This window comes from Oreochromis niloticus, linkage group LG17 (assembly GCF_001858045.2).
Source record: "Oreochromis niloticus isolate F11D_XX linkage group LG17, O_niloticus_UMD_NMBU, whole genome shotgun sequence".
NCBI classification, from domain to species: Eukaryota; Metazoa; Chordata; class Actinopteri; order Cichliformes; family Cichlidae; genus Oreochromis; species Oreochromis niloticus.
Window position 1 is genome coordinate 1,278,785 of NC_031981.2, and position 14,841 is coordinate 1,293,625.

The 14,841-nt window shown below is 42.6% G+C and overlaps 1 protein-coding gene across 2 annotated transcripts; it reads right to left on the reverse strand.

Moving 5' to 3' along the window:
- Window positions 1-877: 877 nt before the first annotated feature.
- Window positions 878-14,508, reverse strand: axdnd1 (axonemal dynein light chain domain containing 1). Of its 2 annotated transcripts, none has more exons than XM_025899906.1 (24): window positions 14,293-14,508; window positions 9,589-9,716; window positions 9,410-9,513; window positions 9,184-9,277; window positions 8,985-9,070; window positions 8,831-8,887; window positions 8,572-8,680; window positions 8,079-8,129; window positions 7,740-7,876; window positions 7,453-7,557; window positions 7,188-7,308; window positions 6,011-6,112; window positions 5,761-5,927; window positions 5,599-5,668; window positions 5,197-5,431; window positions 4,924-5,125; window positions 4,460-4,553; window positions 4,057-4,250; window positions 3,756-3,846; window positions 3,520-3,660; window positions 2,309-2,410; window positions 2,115-2,206; window positions 1,196-1,335; window positions 878-1,108 (listed from the first exon to the last, which is right to left on the reverse strand). In XM_025899906.1, the coding sequence occupies exons 1-24, from the start codon at window positions 14,360-14,362 to the stop codon at window positions 993-995; spliced, it is 2,808 nt and encodes a 935-aa protein (XP_025755691.1). In that variant the 5' UTR covers window positions 14,363-14,508; the 3' UTR covers window positions 878-992. The 2 variants fall into 2 exon arrangements, with proteins under 2 accessions (XP_025755691.1, XP_005460401.1); XM_005460344.3 differs by having other exon boundaries at window positions 7,740-7,880; window positions 8,079-8,200; window positions 14,293-14,507.
- Between the last annotated feature and the right edge of the window lie 333 nt (window positions 14,509-14,841).

Consider the following 14,841-nt stretch of genomic DNA (forward strand, 5'->3'; position numbering starts at 1 on the left):
GAAACGCCCAAGGTCTTAAATAATCAGGCCCCATCTTATCTTAATGACCTTGTAGTACCGTATCACCCTATTAGAGCACTTCGCTCTCACACTGCAGGCCTACTTGTTGTTCCTAGAGTATTTAAAAGTAGAATGGGAGGCAGAGCCTTCAGTTTTCAGGCCCCTCTTCTGTGGAACCAGCTTCCAGTTTGGATTCGGGAGACAGACACTATCTCTACTTTCAAGATTAGGCTTCAAACTTTCCTTTTTGCTAAAGCATATAGTTAGGGCTGGACCAGGTGACCCTGAATCCTCCCTTAGTTATGCTGCAATAGACGTAGGCTGCCGGGGATTCCCATGATGCATTGAGTTTTTCCCTTCCAGTCACCTTTCTCACTCACTGTGTGTTAACAGACCTCTCTGCATTGAATCATACCTGTTATTAATCTCTGTCTCTCTTCCACAGCATGTCTTTATCCTGTCTTCCTTCTCTCACCCCAACCGGTCGCAGCAGATGGCCCCGCCCCTCCCTGAGCCTGGTTCTGTCGGAGGTTTCTTCCTGTTAAAAGGGAGTTTTTCCTTCCCACTGTCGCCAAAGTGCTTGCTCACAGGGGGTCATATGATTGTTGGGTTTTTCTCTGTATTTATTATTGTGTGATCTACTGTACAATATAAAACACCTTGAGGTGACTTTTGTTGTGATTTGGCGCTATATAAATAAAATTGAATTGAACTGAATTGAAATGTCGAGGAGGTCATTTAGCCATTTAAATCAGCTGTGTTGGATCAAGGACACATCTAAAACCTGCAGGACACCGGCCCTCGAGGCCTGGAGTTGGACACCCCTGATATAGACTGATCGTGAGCCTGGGAATAAATACTCAAAAACCGGGTACCATTGATGGTCAGTGATGTTTTTATGTGTCTGTTAAACTTTCCCCCTGTTCACATGTAAACCAAAAAAGTATTTAACACTGGTTAAAATAAATATACAGACACGTCTGATGGTCCGATCAGCATTTCTTGGTCTTTCTGCTGCTGCTCGTTGGTTTGGCTGCGGTCGGTGTTTTCTTCGGAGGAGTTGATGTCGTTTCTGGTTGCGGTGAAGACAGCGGCGTTTTGTTTTTTTCTGAAACATAAACCAGTAAAGACATGAACCACCTCGATGCGTATATGCCGTGTCACTGTCTCTTTTTATCAGCCGATTAATTTGCACCTTCAGTACTGTGGGGCTCCACACTGGGGCGACCCTGCAGTTGTCTCTCCAGGTCTTTAATCTTCTTCAGTGCTTCCTGGAGAGCCTCCTCAGCTTTGAGGGCTCGCTCCTCCGCAATCTGCACTCGCACCTCCGAATCGCTAAAGAGGGGTGGTAAGGGAAAGTAAGCCGACTCTGAACTACTGAAAAAAAGCATTATAGTGACACCCAAGAGGTCAGTGGGTGGTATGATTTACACTCATGTTTAAGGTTCTGGAAGATAACAAGAAGTAAGGCGATAACACATATAAGGGTCAGTTAATAATCTCAATATTCCTCATCAACATCCAGTTATTTCCATGTCATCATTCTGACATTATTTGGCAGAATAAACCCTCTGGTCAACAATATAGCTGCTCATGCAGGCCTCGTGAGGATGCATGGATGGATTCATGGATGGATGACGATGGATGCATGCATGGATGCGTGAACGGATGGATGCATGGATGTACTGATGCATGGATAGATGAATGGACGGATGTATGTATTATGGTTTATAGCAATAATTTACAATAGTGCTTTCAAAAAATTGTGTAAAGAGACACAGTATTGGGCAGAGGTCTTGAGGCACCCCTCATTTTGTAAAATTTTGCTTCCAAGGAGCCAGACTCTTATAATTATTATTATTCTGATTTTGTTTAACCAAATAATTTATACTTCAACACAGCCTGAACTCTCTCAGGGAAGCTTTCTTTTCATTTCTGAGTAGTGTTCAGAAATAGTTGTGTGGGATTCCTGGACTTTTACAGAGTATCGTGTACATTCATATGGAAACAGCACACTGACAGAGAGAGGTTACAATGAAAAACACTAAAGGCATATTTTCATGAATATCCATGAAACATAATTCCTCCAAACAACATTTAGAAAATGAACTCACTGGAGTTCTTGCTGCAGTAATCCTACTGTGGTCAGATCCCTGAAAGCTTTCTGGTTATCTTCTGTCACTGGAGACACGACCAGCTCACCCGTCTGACAGACACAGAGGTGGTTAGAGGTACAGACACACGGGCTGTTCAGCTCTATAGAAACTGCCAATAACATAAAAAAAAATGCATATTTTAATTGTCTGACCCTCTCTAGCTGGACACTGCACGCTCCAAGCTTCCTTTGTGCAATGTTTCCATCATAACTGATCAGATTCAGCACAGGGCTCTCACAAACTGTTTGCTCCCCCTAAAGGACAAAAACAACATTTTTAGTCATCCTGCTTAACACGATTCTATTATAAAGGTTCGTGAAACTCATTATATTCCACAAGTGTCAATTTAATTCACTCATTTTGTGTCACACAAAGCTCCATAATCTTGCTGTTAACACTCCAGTTGACAAAACTCTTATGTTTCGTGTCTTTCAGCAGCCAAAAATTTTCTTTGTCTGAAATGTCTTTTTGTCAACACATAAGAATGAATGGCTAAACCTAACCCTGTCACTAAAACCACACACACACACACACACACACACACACACACACACACACACAGTTTAATACTCCAGTTGTCCCAGAAGTATTGACTTTTGCACATTAAGAACATTATTCTCTCTCTATATGTATTTGCTAAAGTAACATTGCTGCACTTACTATCCCGGCTTTGTTTGTGTAAGCATTATGTTGGCGGCAAATTAAAGCAAACACTCAGTCACATGTTTCTTTATATTTTATTATGTTGCAGGATTAACTCATGTGTGCATACTTACATTGTTTCTTTGTTTCATGTAGGTCAGCTGTGGGAAAGACCCGCCCAGCATTTCCTGATTTTTAAAGTACTGCTGATGTCATGTCTGACATCAGCAGGTTAAACCAGGAGGAGGAATGCTTCCTTTTGCTTGTATCAGGTTACAAAGGGATTTGTTGCATATTGTTTCTTACATGGAGTCATTTAGTTGTGTAAATGTGTTAATCAGAAGAGTGGGGAGCTTTATGTAATTCTCAGTCATTTGTGTTGAGTTTTAGATTCCTCAGCTCCAGCTGGTGGTACTGGCTAAACTAACTGAAGGTAAATTGGCAGCTCAGTCAGTCTCTGCTTGCTGCAGGTGAGGGAGGAGAGGTGAGCTGTGTCCCTGACTCCATGTGGGTTTTGAGTTTTGTTAATTAAGTTAATCTAAGGTGAGTTTTGTTAAGTTTCACATATGATGGAGGTCACAGTAAATAAATTGCTCATCTCCTCCAAAATGTCTGCTGAGCCTGCTCACTTACACCTTCCTTGACGCTCCAGTCAGACTACTTCACAGATCCCAAAAACTCTACCAAACGTGTGCGAGCTCTATTCGAGTTGAATCCTCACCACAGCCTCCAAACCGTCTGCTGGACAGTCCAAGACGTCACTGCTGGAAACAGGTGCAGGCGGCGTGACGGGCAGCTCCACAGCACCTTTAACACCTGAGAGCAGTATCCTGCAGGTCTCCACCCAATCACCACACTCCCTCTGAGGACACCAATCAAAGTTGGCATTGCAAAACTATTACTGACCCCGCCCCAATGTTACAAGTGATAGTGTAAGCGTGCCAGATGTGTGTTTACCTGTAGCTTTTTGAACTCGTTCATCTCATTTTGAGCCTGAGCTGACAGCGTGTTCAGGTGAACCTGCTCCTCCAGGACCAGGGTGCACGAACTAAACACAACATTTTCAGATGAGTTTGGCCTGACAAACTGTTTCCTTCCTCGCTCGCCGTTTAAATGTAAAGTTATTTTAAGGTTTAAAGGTACATAACCTGCTCGAGCTGTTTCCTGTGGTGTTATTTTACTTATAAAGAGATGTACTTTATCACACAGTTACTGTAAAATAAATAACTAATAAAATATTTACAACAGCTTCTGGTACCTGGTGATGTAGCTGGACAAGTAATCCAGCTTCCCAGCCAGCATCTTGGCATCCTCATCCAGAGTTTCCTGTGAAATTTCTGGAATGTACCGGTGGGGTTCTTCTTCTTGGTTTTCCTCCTTGCTGTGGTTGGGAACCACGAGGAGTAAGAGCTCTAACATCCACCGAGTCTGAGCCACGTGAACAGATCTGATCTGGTAGGAACGAAAACATCCAGACTCAAAGAAGCCAAAAATCAGATCGCTTCCTGCGACTGGTTTAAATCACGTCTGCAGCAAACAGCCGCTGTGCCTGAGCACCGTACTCATGGAGCTCATATGTTAGTTCCAAGTGAACACAAATACACTTCAAAGACACAGCAGAATATGTAAATATGGTATTACTGAGCATGCCCGGTACTCACCTCTTCATGGAGCCTAAAGTTCTCACCCTCAGTGAAGTCAGACAGGTTGGTTACAAACGCCTGTATTTTGTCAAACAGCTTTTCTGCCTCTGTGCTGTTTTAACAAACACGCACAAAGAAGCATTTCAGAACCGCCGTAAACGACTACAAGTGTTTGAATTTCAGTATGAAAACAGATCAGGTTGAATTTTTCTACAAGTTCTATTTTTTCCCTTTAACTGCTAAACTGCAAAAAGTCTGCAAATATTTTTCATCTAAGAATAAAAAACAATGCTCATTTTAAAAATTCTGTTAATTTGTCTAATTCACTTGACTGTGTGTAAAAATGTTTGTAATTCTTAAAGTGTCAAATGCAAAATCACATCTTGATTGCTTGACTTAAAATCCAGTTTGGTAGATTTTCAAGGCAAAAGTACAAAAACTGTCTTTCTCAAAGTTAGTTTATGTTATGGACCCGCACTTACGAAGTATCCGGTTTATTGTTGCCCGTTTTGTTGGAGAAGTGCCGAAAAGCTTCGTCAGCCAAACTCTTCCAATTGTGCAGCGCTCTCTCCAGCTCTAACCAATCAGAGACGGGCATCTTTTCGGGATCTTCAATCACCGCGGCAAGTTTGGATCCCCAGGACTCCATCAGACCGTGCAGTGACATCACATTTCCATGGAGACCTATAACAGCATTGTTCAGCGACGTAGTCTATCCATATTTCAGGAATTATTAAACCGTGTCATTTTCTCACCATTTTCTCCATCCGCTTTAACGTCCAGCTCTCTGAGGAGCTCACACAGCTCTTTGTCCAGTTCTCTCTGGGCGTGCTGGCCTTCAGGAGGTCCCCCGTCAGCTGAAGCGTGTCTCCTAAACAGCTGCAGGCTCATATTCAGCCATCTATCCTGGATATCACCAAGTTCACCAAGTGTCTGCTGGCAGTTCAGCTGTTTCTCGCCTTGGTAGTGGTCACACAGCAGTGCCAACATCTAGAGAAAACAAATGTTTCCCGGTGTTTAATCACGCCGTGTCATCGCCTCTATGTTACCGCTCACTGCTCACGCAGACCTGTGCAGACGACTCTGGTTTGTTGATCTCCAATTAAAAAAGGAAGATTTTCTAAAACTATGACAAAGGTGAGACACACAAGCCTTACATTTGACCACTGCTGCAAATCGGCATGAATCTCTTCCACTGATGTTTTATCATATTTGGGTTCAGGACGCCTTGAAAAAGAAGAAAACGTAGCGTTGGAGAATCACACAGTGACTGTAAGGTGTCAGTGAAAGTTCCAGGGGGGAGTTTTAACTGTCCTTACTTATTATTTGAGGAGCAGAAGGAAAGCCACTTGTTGATGCCTTGCTGGATGGCACTGATCTGTGCACAGTGGGCATGTTCGGTCTGCCTCAGCTGCGACATGAAAGCAGCCAGCTGCTTCCTCCAGTAGTCTGTGCTCTCCATGATAATGTTAATGCACTCTGTGTCCTACAGCAGGAGGGTCGCTGTTACAGCCAGAGTCTAACTGAACCAGCAGGGCTATTTATAAAAATAAAGATTCACATTTTTACCTTTGATGTGAGAAACAGGATGCAGCGCTCTGCGGTCTTGAACCAGCTTTGCTCACTGATGTGCAGCTGACTAACCAGATGCAGCTTCTTCACACTGATCACCTGACAAAAACAAAAAGCTTCATATTACTGCTGTTTCTGACTTTGCATCTTTGAGAAGAAATTTAATTTGAATATTAGAGTCTGAGTGATAAAGGACTTTTAGACCGATATTTGGAGATTTTACTTTCAGACACATGAAACATTAACAGATTTTCATTGCATTTGTTATGTGTAGTTATTTATGAGTCCTTGCTAAGATAATATGACAGCAAAGTTAAAAAATCATCTTAAGTCTTGGAATATACGTTTACATTTTACTCGACTTCTATGACCAGCTGGTTGTTGTTTGTGGTTTCCAAACCAGTGCTGCGAACAGGGAAGCTGCAAAATGCCCTCTGATGGATAAACTGTGCAACACCATCACCAATAACACTCCCATCCATCCGTCTTCTTCCGCTTATCCAGGGCCAGGTCGCGGGGGCAGCAGCCTAAGCAGAAAAGCCCAGGTCTCCCTCTCCCCAGCCACCTCCTCCAGCTCCAGGGGAAAACCCAGGCGTTCTCTCGGCTGGCCTGGGTCTGCCCCGGGGCCTCCTCCCAGTGGGACATCGTAGGAACACCTCACCCAGGAGGCGCCCAGAGGCATCCTTGTCAGATGCCCGAACCACCGCAACTGGTTCCTTTCGATGTGGAGGAACTCTGAGCCCCTCCTAGATGGCTGAACTTCTCACCCTATTTCTAAGGGAGAGGCCGGCCAGCCTTTGGAGGAAGCTCGAAAGGGTGGATGGCTGAAGCATCTATTTATTACTTAAAAAAAAATAAATCAGTTTTTGTAAATCCATATATATATGTATATATATGGATTTATATATATAAAACTAGTATGGTTGGGACATATTGTTTGATATGTTGATATATTGGTATAAGTATTACTATGGACGAAATGCTATGGGGAAAGTTACATTGAGCTTTAATTCACTTCCACTTTTGTTAGCCTTGGAGCTCCACAAAGAGCTAACCATAGAGTATGGTATAACGGTCATCTTTCTCACTCTAAAATTAAAGTCATCTCATCTATTATTTGAGAGAAGAGAGAATATACGCTAAGACCAGGTCAAATCAAAGACACCTCACACACCTTGAGGGCGAGGCAGAGGGTAAACTGGCTCCAGCAGTCTCTGTCTTCAGTCATGTGGATCAGCTGAGCCTCCAGGCGAGCTCTCTGAAGCTCATACAGCTCATGGTAAGCCTGGACCACACTGTAAAGAGCACATATATATATATATATTAGTTAATTCACAACACAAAAATCTTTGACCATCCATCAGTAAAACAAGGTTCATAACTCAGGATTTAAATGCATCCAGTCGATGTAATGATCTCTGAGTCTGCGGGGGACTAACTTCGAGTCGGTGTGAGTCTGTTTGAGTGCCTCCGCTAGCTGCCAGTGAGCGTGCTCCGCCTGGTGGGAAACAAAAGCATCGTGGTCTCGGATTTTAGAAAGTTCCCTATGAAGACAACACAGACACACACGTAGGAATGAATACACGCACATTTTCATATCCGCACATCTGTAATCAGCACATTAACATCAAACGTCCCACATATATTATTTTGTTTGTTCTGGAGCTGAACAGCACGTGGTAATATTGTTCATGATCACCCCCCAGTCTGATCGCGACGTACGTACATGCTAAGCTGCTGAATGGATAACTTGATGTGGTGGATCTCCTCTGTGAGCCGACGATCCAGAGCCCGCTGGGCCACCACCTCAGTGTGTAAAGCCTTCAGGCGTCGCGGGATTCGATCCAGCAGCGACTGGTAGCGCTGTCTGACCAAACACACGGCTGCTGTGACACAGACTGTCCAGGACTCATTACTGGACCAAAGTCCAAGATTTCAGTTTTTACATTTAACTTGAATTATTAACAAAATGCCACTGCTGACTCATGTTTCATTCATATTTTGGTGCACTGCTTTTAAGGCTCGTTATGCGTATGGCCTTTCCTCTGATGTGTGTACCGCTAACCTGAGTTTGGCAAGCAGTCGTCCTCTCTCGGCACAGCCCACGCTCACCTGCCTGATCAGTTCATGGAAGACAATGTTGTAGATGTTTTGCTCAACCTTCACGAGCTCAAGCAGACCCTCAAGCTGGAAGACAAGTCATTGTGCGGCTTCTCACACTCTACACGATCTGATATTCCAAGCAGCACTTACCACAAATTCTGACTTTTCTGTGTTTTATACTCAAACTCAAATCTCTAAATCTATTATGCTCATGATGGCAATGTTAACAAAAGATCAGTCGGCAGCAGGAGGACAAAGAAAGATTTAGAACAGAGCAGACATCAGACACGACACCCGAGGTGGAGGTCGGTTGTAAATTTGCAGATTTGCAGCTGCAGGCAGGCTGAAGCAACTTAAATATCAATATTTTCCAGGATCGCCTGGTATTTTCCAAGGTTTGGTCCATTTTTCCACGTAAACGCTGTATGACTACACATTTTTCTCTGCCTGCCTACTTGTGAAAGCTCAGTCAGCTCCTCGCTCTGCTCATCCACTCCAGCCTTCTCCAGCATGTCATCCATCATCCCCATCAGCTGGACCGCTTCCAGCCTGCCACTGGGCCTCCTGGACACAAACATATACAGAAATGTGTAATCTTACACATTTAAAGGCTCCCTTAACCCTGGTCTTGCCAAGCACACAGCAGTACAGCTTCTTCTACTACATCACTTAAGGTTAATTATCAATGAGAGGAATTCATATCTGTGAACTCACAGTGAAGGGAGGACCCGCAGCCTCTGCTCTTCATCCCTCAGCTGCACTGTGAATGCACTGTGGAAGAGACGAGTGAAAGTTGTGCTTTAATAACGATCACAGTATCAGATGCACGGTGATAATCGACAGACAGACTGAACACAGTGAAGCTCACTCCTCGTAAAACTCGAGGCTCCGTATTCCTTTATTTTTCACTATGTGAAATTCTTCCGGGATAAAACTGTCGGAGATGCACAAGTTCTGAAAGACAAAGCGGCCGCGATCATCACCTCACGCTGTGCACGTGCACACGCTCACATGGACACCAGCAAACAGGTATATGAATGCACAGAGAATTCAAACAGGCGGCTCACCTGCACGCCACCAACGACCTGCTTTTCACTAACTGGTGGGAGGAGTGTTGTCTTCTTTTTGGTTTCCATGGCGTCACACAGGAAAGAAATATCCCTATAAGGACACCATCCATAAAGAAATGACTAAATATATGTGGATGACAAACTGAGCACTAAATATTGACATAATAAAACATCATCATCAGAGCTCCGGTCCAAAGCTCCACATTTGTCTGACATGTCTGACCTGCCAGCTCCTGTCAGGGATGTTGGCTGCTCCAGAAAGTGTTTGTATTTCTTGCGTCCGAGTGGATGATGCCAGACTGCATCAGGGCGTCTGATTCCACAGCTCTAGATACAAAGTCAGTGTTGTTTTATATCAGCTGTTGTGTGGTCATGTAGACGTAAAAGAGGGTTTGATGCTACCTCGCAGTGTCGGTCGTGTGTTCTCCTCTTGCACACAGTGGAGGTTAGACTGAGCAGAAGTTCGCGTGGGACGACAGCAGGCTGCGTCTTGGTGCTCTCCACCGGGACCTGAAAATTCAGCTCTGCCACTGAGAAAGAAAATCAAAACCCATCAGAACAGCTTAATAACTCTGTCTCCGACCTGATTTTAGGGGACATTAGGTTTCACTGTTTAATGTCTATGTGCATAATAAAGGTTCTGTATTTTCTTGCATCATGCACAAAGAACAAGGAGACATCAGCTTTCTTTGGCTTTGGCACAAGTTGGGAAAAAAAGTTTAGTACTGTGCAGAAGTCTTTAGTGATTAGTTTAGTTATTTACTGAAACATGCAAAAATACATGGAATCACTGTCATGCTGAAAAATGAAGCTGTTGCCAATCAGATGCTTTCCACACTGTGTTACATGGTGGATCAAACTCTGACAGCACTTTGATGCCATCAGTGTCAACAAGACCAATGTTTCAGCCAGTACACCATCACCACGAGCTGAAACCATGAGCCCAAACACACACACTTACACACACAACACACACACACAGACATGACTAGACTAGAGAAAACAGGCAACTAGACAAATGTGAAGACAACACAGGAAATGCTGGGGAGGAAGCACACGGGGCAAGACCCAGACGAGATCAAACATGAACAGGACCAAATACTAAGACAAGCAAAACTAGAAGTACTAAATAAACTTAGAAGTATAAGCAGACTAAACTAGGAAACAAAAGACTCACAGAAGCAAAACCACAAAACACTCCTTTGGACCTGATTCCACTGATTTTCACTCCACTATTTTGGCCTCAGCCACCCTTCCATCCATATTCCTCGTGCTCAATAAAGACCTTCAAAAAGCTTGGAGAACTATTGCTCCAGTCCACCTTAAATAATCACAAGAAAGTCTGTCTCTTTGGTAGCAAAATATAAAGAAGCAAGGAGTGACTGAAGCCTTTTGCACAGTACCGTATCGACTACCTGTACTTTATTCCTGCACAGAAGTGTGTGATCGAAGCCATTTATTTAATGTTGTCAGACAGAATTTGCAAAAAACTAACAAGTTGAATTTTATGAAACTTGGTAATAAATGCATTGACGAGGGAAGGACTTATTAAATGTTGTGCACATCTGCACTGTTTGTTACTTAAAACTGTAAAACAAAAAAGGTCACTGGCATCGGTCTGTCTTTAAGCTGTTATACTCTTGTTTTAACAAGACAGAAGAGCCTTTAGGGAACATAACTGTCATGGTCCTGAATCTGTGACCCTGTGTTTTGTGTTGAATTATTAATAGTCTTTGATTTCATTATTATTTATCATTTTCAGTCTCTTGGTTTCTGTGTCTGTCCTCATAACAGCCATCTCTCAAGATTCTCTCCATTCAAAGCAATGCATTATCAGGGACTGTAACATCTAGTCCTTTTACTGAATGTGCTCTTCTTGTGCTCCATGTTCCCCGTGTCTCCCCAGTCAGTCACGTCTCAGTGTCAAGTCGGTGTCTTTGTGAGTGTGTCCTGCTTCCTGTTTTACTTTGACAGTCTCGTGTCTTGTGTTAGTGTTTTCAGTTTAGCTTCTCCGGTCTCGTTGTGTGTGGTTGCTGCCAGCTGTGTCTCCTCCTGTGTCTCATTCCCTCATTATCTCTCTGTGTATTTAAGCCTTTTGTCTTCCTCTGTTTGTTGCCGGATCGTCGGCGTGTCATCCGTGACATTTCCCATGTTCCATGTGTCAGGTCTTTAGTTTCTTTACACTTGTTTCCTCCTGTTTAGGTTTCGTTAGTTTGTATTCCTGCGTTTTTGGGTCCTGACACCAGCAGCATATAAAGTATCACAAACCTTAGCACCCTTGTTATTGTTGGTGTAACATGTTAGTTACACTAAAGTATTGAAAAAAATAAAGCATGAATAAAAGTACTGACTTTTATTTATTATTACAAAAGGTGGTGCTGGCTTGCAGACAGCTCCAGGACAAAGGGATCGTGTGTGACTAGAGATCAAATCAAATCAAATCAAAATTTATTTATATAGCACATTTAAAAACAACAGTTTTGATCAAAGTGCTTCACAAATTAAAAAAAATAAAATAAAATAAGACAAATACAACACAAGACGAGACAAACATAGAAACCAACCAAATGATAATCAAACTATCTTATGTCAAAGCCAGAGTGAAAAGATGGGTCTTTAAACGAGATGTAAAAGACTGAACAGTCTCAGCAGAGCGAATGGCAATAGGGAGGCTGTTCCACAGTCTAGGAGCTGCAATAGCAAAGGTCGCCTCTGGTTTTCTACCTGGACTTAGGCTGCATTAAGAGCATCTGGTTAGAAGATCTTAGTGCTTTTATAGGATTATACAAATGAAGAAGATCTGTTAAATAGCTAGGGGCAGTGTTATTTAAGATTTTATAAGTGAATAAAAGAATTTTAAAATCAATGCGAAATTTCACAGGAAGCCAGTGTAAGTTGGCTAAAACTGGAGTCATATGATCATGCATTCTGGCACCCGATAAAAGGCGTGCAGCAGCGTTCTGTACTAATTGCAACCGGTGAAGAGAGGAGTGAGGGAAGCCTAAATAGAGGGAGTTACAATAGTCCAGTCTTGAGGTAATGAATGCATGAATAAGCTTTTCAAGGTCCTTGGGGGACAGGAAAGGCTTAGCTTTAGAAATCTGACATAGCTGATAGAAGCTAGATTTAACCACAGTAGATACTTGTTTCTCTAATTTGAAGGAGCTATCCAGGAGTACCCCAAGGTCTCTTACAACGTGGGAGAGGTAGCTAGCAAGTGGGCCAAGGGTAACAGTTAGTTGGTTCAATGGAATATGGCTGTCAAAGACAATAACTTCAGTTTTACTGTCATTCAAGGTTAGAGAGTTTTGAGATAGCCAGGTTCTCACATCATGAAGACAGTTAAACAATGTATGCAATGGATCTGTGACATTCAAACTCAAAGGGAAATAAATTTGAATGTCATCGGCATAACAATGGAAAGAAATATTTTATCTTTGGAAAATAGATCCCAAGGGCAACATGTACAGAGAGAATAGCATAGGGCCCAAAACAGACCCCTGGGGCACACCACAGAGAAAAGGAGCAGAGGAGGAGGAGTATTGCCCCATTGTGATAGAGGATGACCTCTCTGAAAGATAAGATTTAAACCATGATGAGGCTGTGCCCTTAAGGCCAACTACTTGCTCTAACCTTGATAATAAAATGATCCACTGTGTCAAACGCAGAAGTCAGATCCAGTAAGACTAGAACCACAGAGCAACCTGAGTCAGTGGTTAAAAGGAGATCATTAAAAACTCTTAGCAAAGCTGTCTCAGTACTATGTCGAGGCTTGAAGCCCGACTGGAATTTTTCAGAAATACCATTGGAGTCTAAGAAGGTCTGAAGTTGTTTACAGACCACTTTTTCCAGGATCTTTGACATAAAGGAAGCTTAGAAATCGGTCTATAATTTGAAAGAACAGTAAGAGATGGACAATAACATGTCATCCAATTACGTTTTCAAGTAATGAGTAAAGTAAGGGATTACTATTGCAAAAAGTAATTAGATTACTGTTACTTTCCCATAAGCACGCTGTGTTACTGCGTTACTAAACCGTGATGTTGTTTGTGAGAGTGTCTCATGACAATGACGTCCGAGCGTGCGACGTCCGCGGCAGCAACAGACGTGTGCAGATCAACAATGGGTAACATGGCGTGATGGAGAGAGTACGACCATGCAGCGTTTAAAGAGTGGAAGTAATCACATTACTTTGAGTTTGACTCTGCACAAATTGACAAAAACATTAGTGTCAGCTGTTCACTCTGCGTGGGAAGAAAACTTCTTTCTACAGCGAAAAATTAAACTTTAAAGCTGAGCGAGCAGCGAGCACGCTGCCACGGGAATGTGACCTTCACAGAGAAACCCCCGGATCCCCCCACTGACATGGCCGCTGTGGGCAAACCTCCACCCGCCCCACTCCTGCTAAACAGCTGACAATAGATTTAAGAGCTGCTGAATCTGTGATTTTATTTATTTTTACTGCGTTTTGCTTGCATCTGTTTGAAAGAGTGTAAACACAAAACCTTATTTTATTTTATATGCTGGAATATGCACAAAATAGGTTGTTACATGTTAAAGAATTTCTTCAAGTCAAAGACTGCTGATATAATTTTATTTTTGCTTAATGCATAAATTTAAAAGATTAAAATGAATAAAATACGTTTTTAAAAGAGACTTTTTCATTTGATTCAGTTTTATATGATGGATTATGCAGAATAAATAGAATTGAGCTGAAAGGTCTGTTGGTTTATTACATATTCAGGTTGTGTATCATGTTTTTAAAAAGTACTTAAGTGATAAAGTAACTAATTACTCTTGAAAATAAGTAATCAGTAAAGTAACGGGGTTACTTTCTTGGAGAAGTCATCAGTAATTAGTAACTAATTACTTTTCTCAAGTAACTTGACCAACACTGTGTGTGACTGATCCTACTAAACGCAAACGCTCTCTGAGAAGTCATTACTCTGAATACTTTGAAGCGAACGCCGGAGGTTTCTTGGTCCCGACCCACTCGCCCCTGAACAGACAGCGTGTTGTTTCTTATTCATGAAGGTGTTACGTGGGCAGCAGCTACTGTCACGATAAGCTAATCCCGTCCACGGAGAGTGTGCCCGTCAGCGTCACCTGCGGTGTCCGGTGTCCGCTCCGGCCTCGACAAACTCGGCGCTGAACTGGCCCTCGTTGACGCAGACATCGTGGAGTCACGGCGGGGACGTTACTCTAACATCTCGGAGACGAGACACGGAAAAGCGAGCGGCCTCTTGTGTCTGTTTAGCACAGCTGTCTCCTTCGCTCCCCTCTGAGCTTCCTCAACTTCCTGTTTGCGTTGCCTTGGGAACGCGTTCAGTCCGCCGGATGGGCGTTTGTAGTTTGACAGCGTGAACAACAGAAATGAAATAAACAGAAATACTTTTGTTTATTTGGGAATGTTTCTACGTTTATTGACGCCTCGGCAACAAAAATGTACAAATGTAAAGATTAAAAAACTATTTCTGAGTTTATTTTTGATTTTCTGTGTTTTATTTGTTAAGAACAGTTTGATTTAATTAATCATTTGTCATGAAATAAACGCACCACGTATATAGCTTAACGCTCTATATTAAACTTTAAATAAAAAAGTAAAATGTGAAGTCGTTGGCTCATCATTTGATTCATTAATGGTTCAGTAACAGG

Excerpts from the sequence above, each read along its gene's own strand:
- axdnd1 (XM_005460344.3), bottom strand. The coding sequence starts at position 14,362 with ATGTCTGCGTCAACGAGGGCCAGTTCAGCGCCGAGTTTGTCGAGGCCG. Across the intron at positions 9,071-9,183 it reads AGGTCGTTGGTGGCGTGCAG|AACTTGTGCATCTCCGACAG; the intron begins GTGAGCCGCCTG and ends TTTGTCTTTCAG. Across the intron at positions 8,888-8,984 it reads AGCCTCGAGTTTTACGAGGA|TGCATTCACAGTGCAGCTGA; the intron begins GTGAGCTTCACT and ends TCTCTTCCACAG.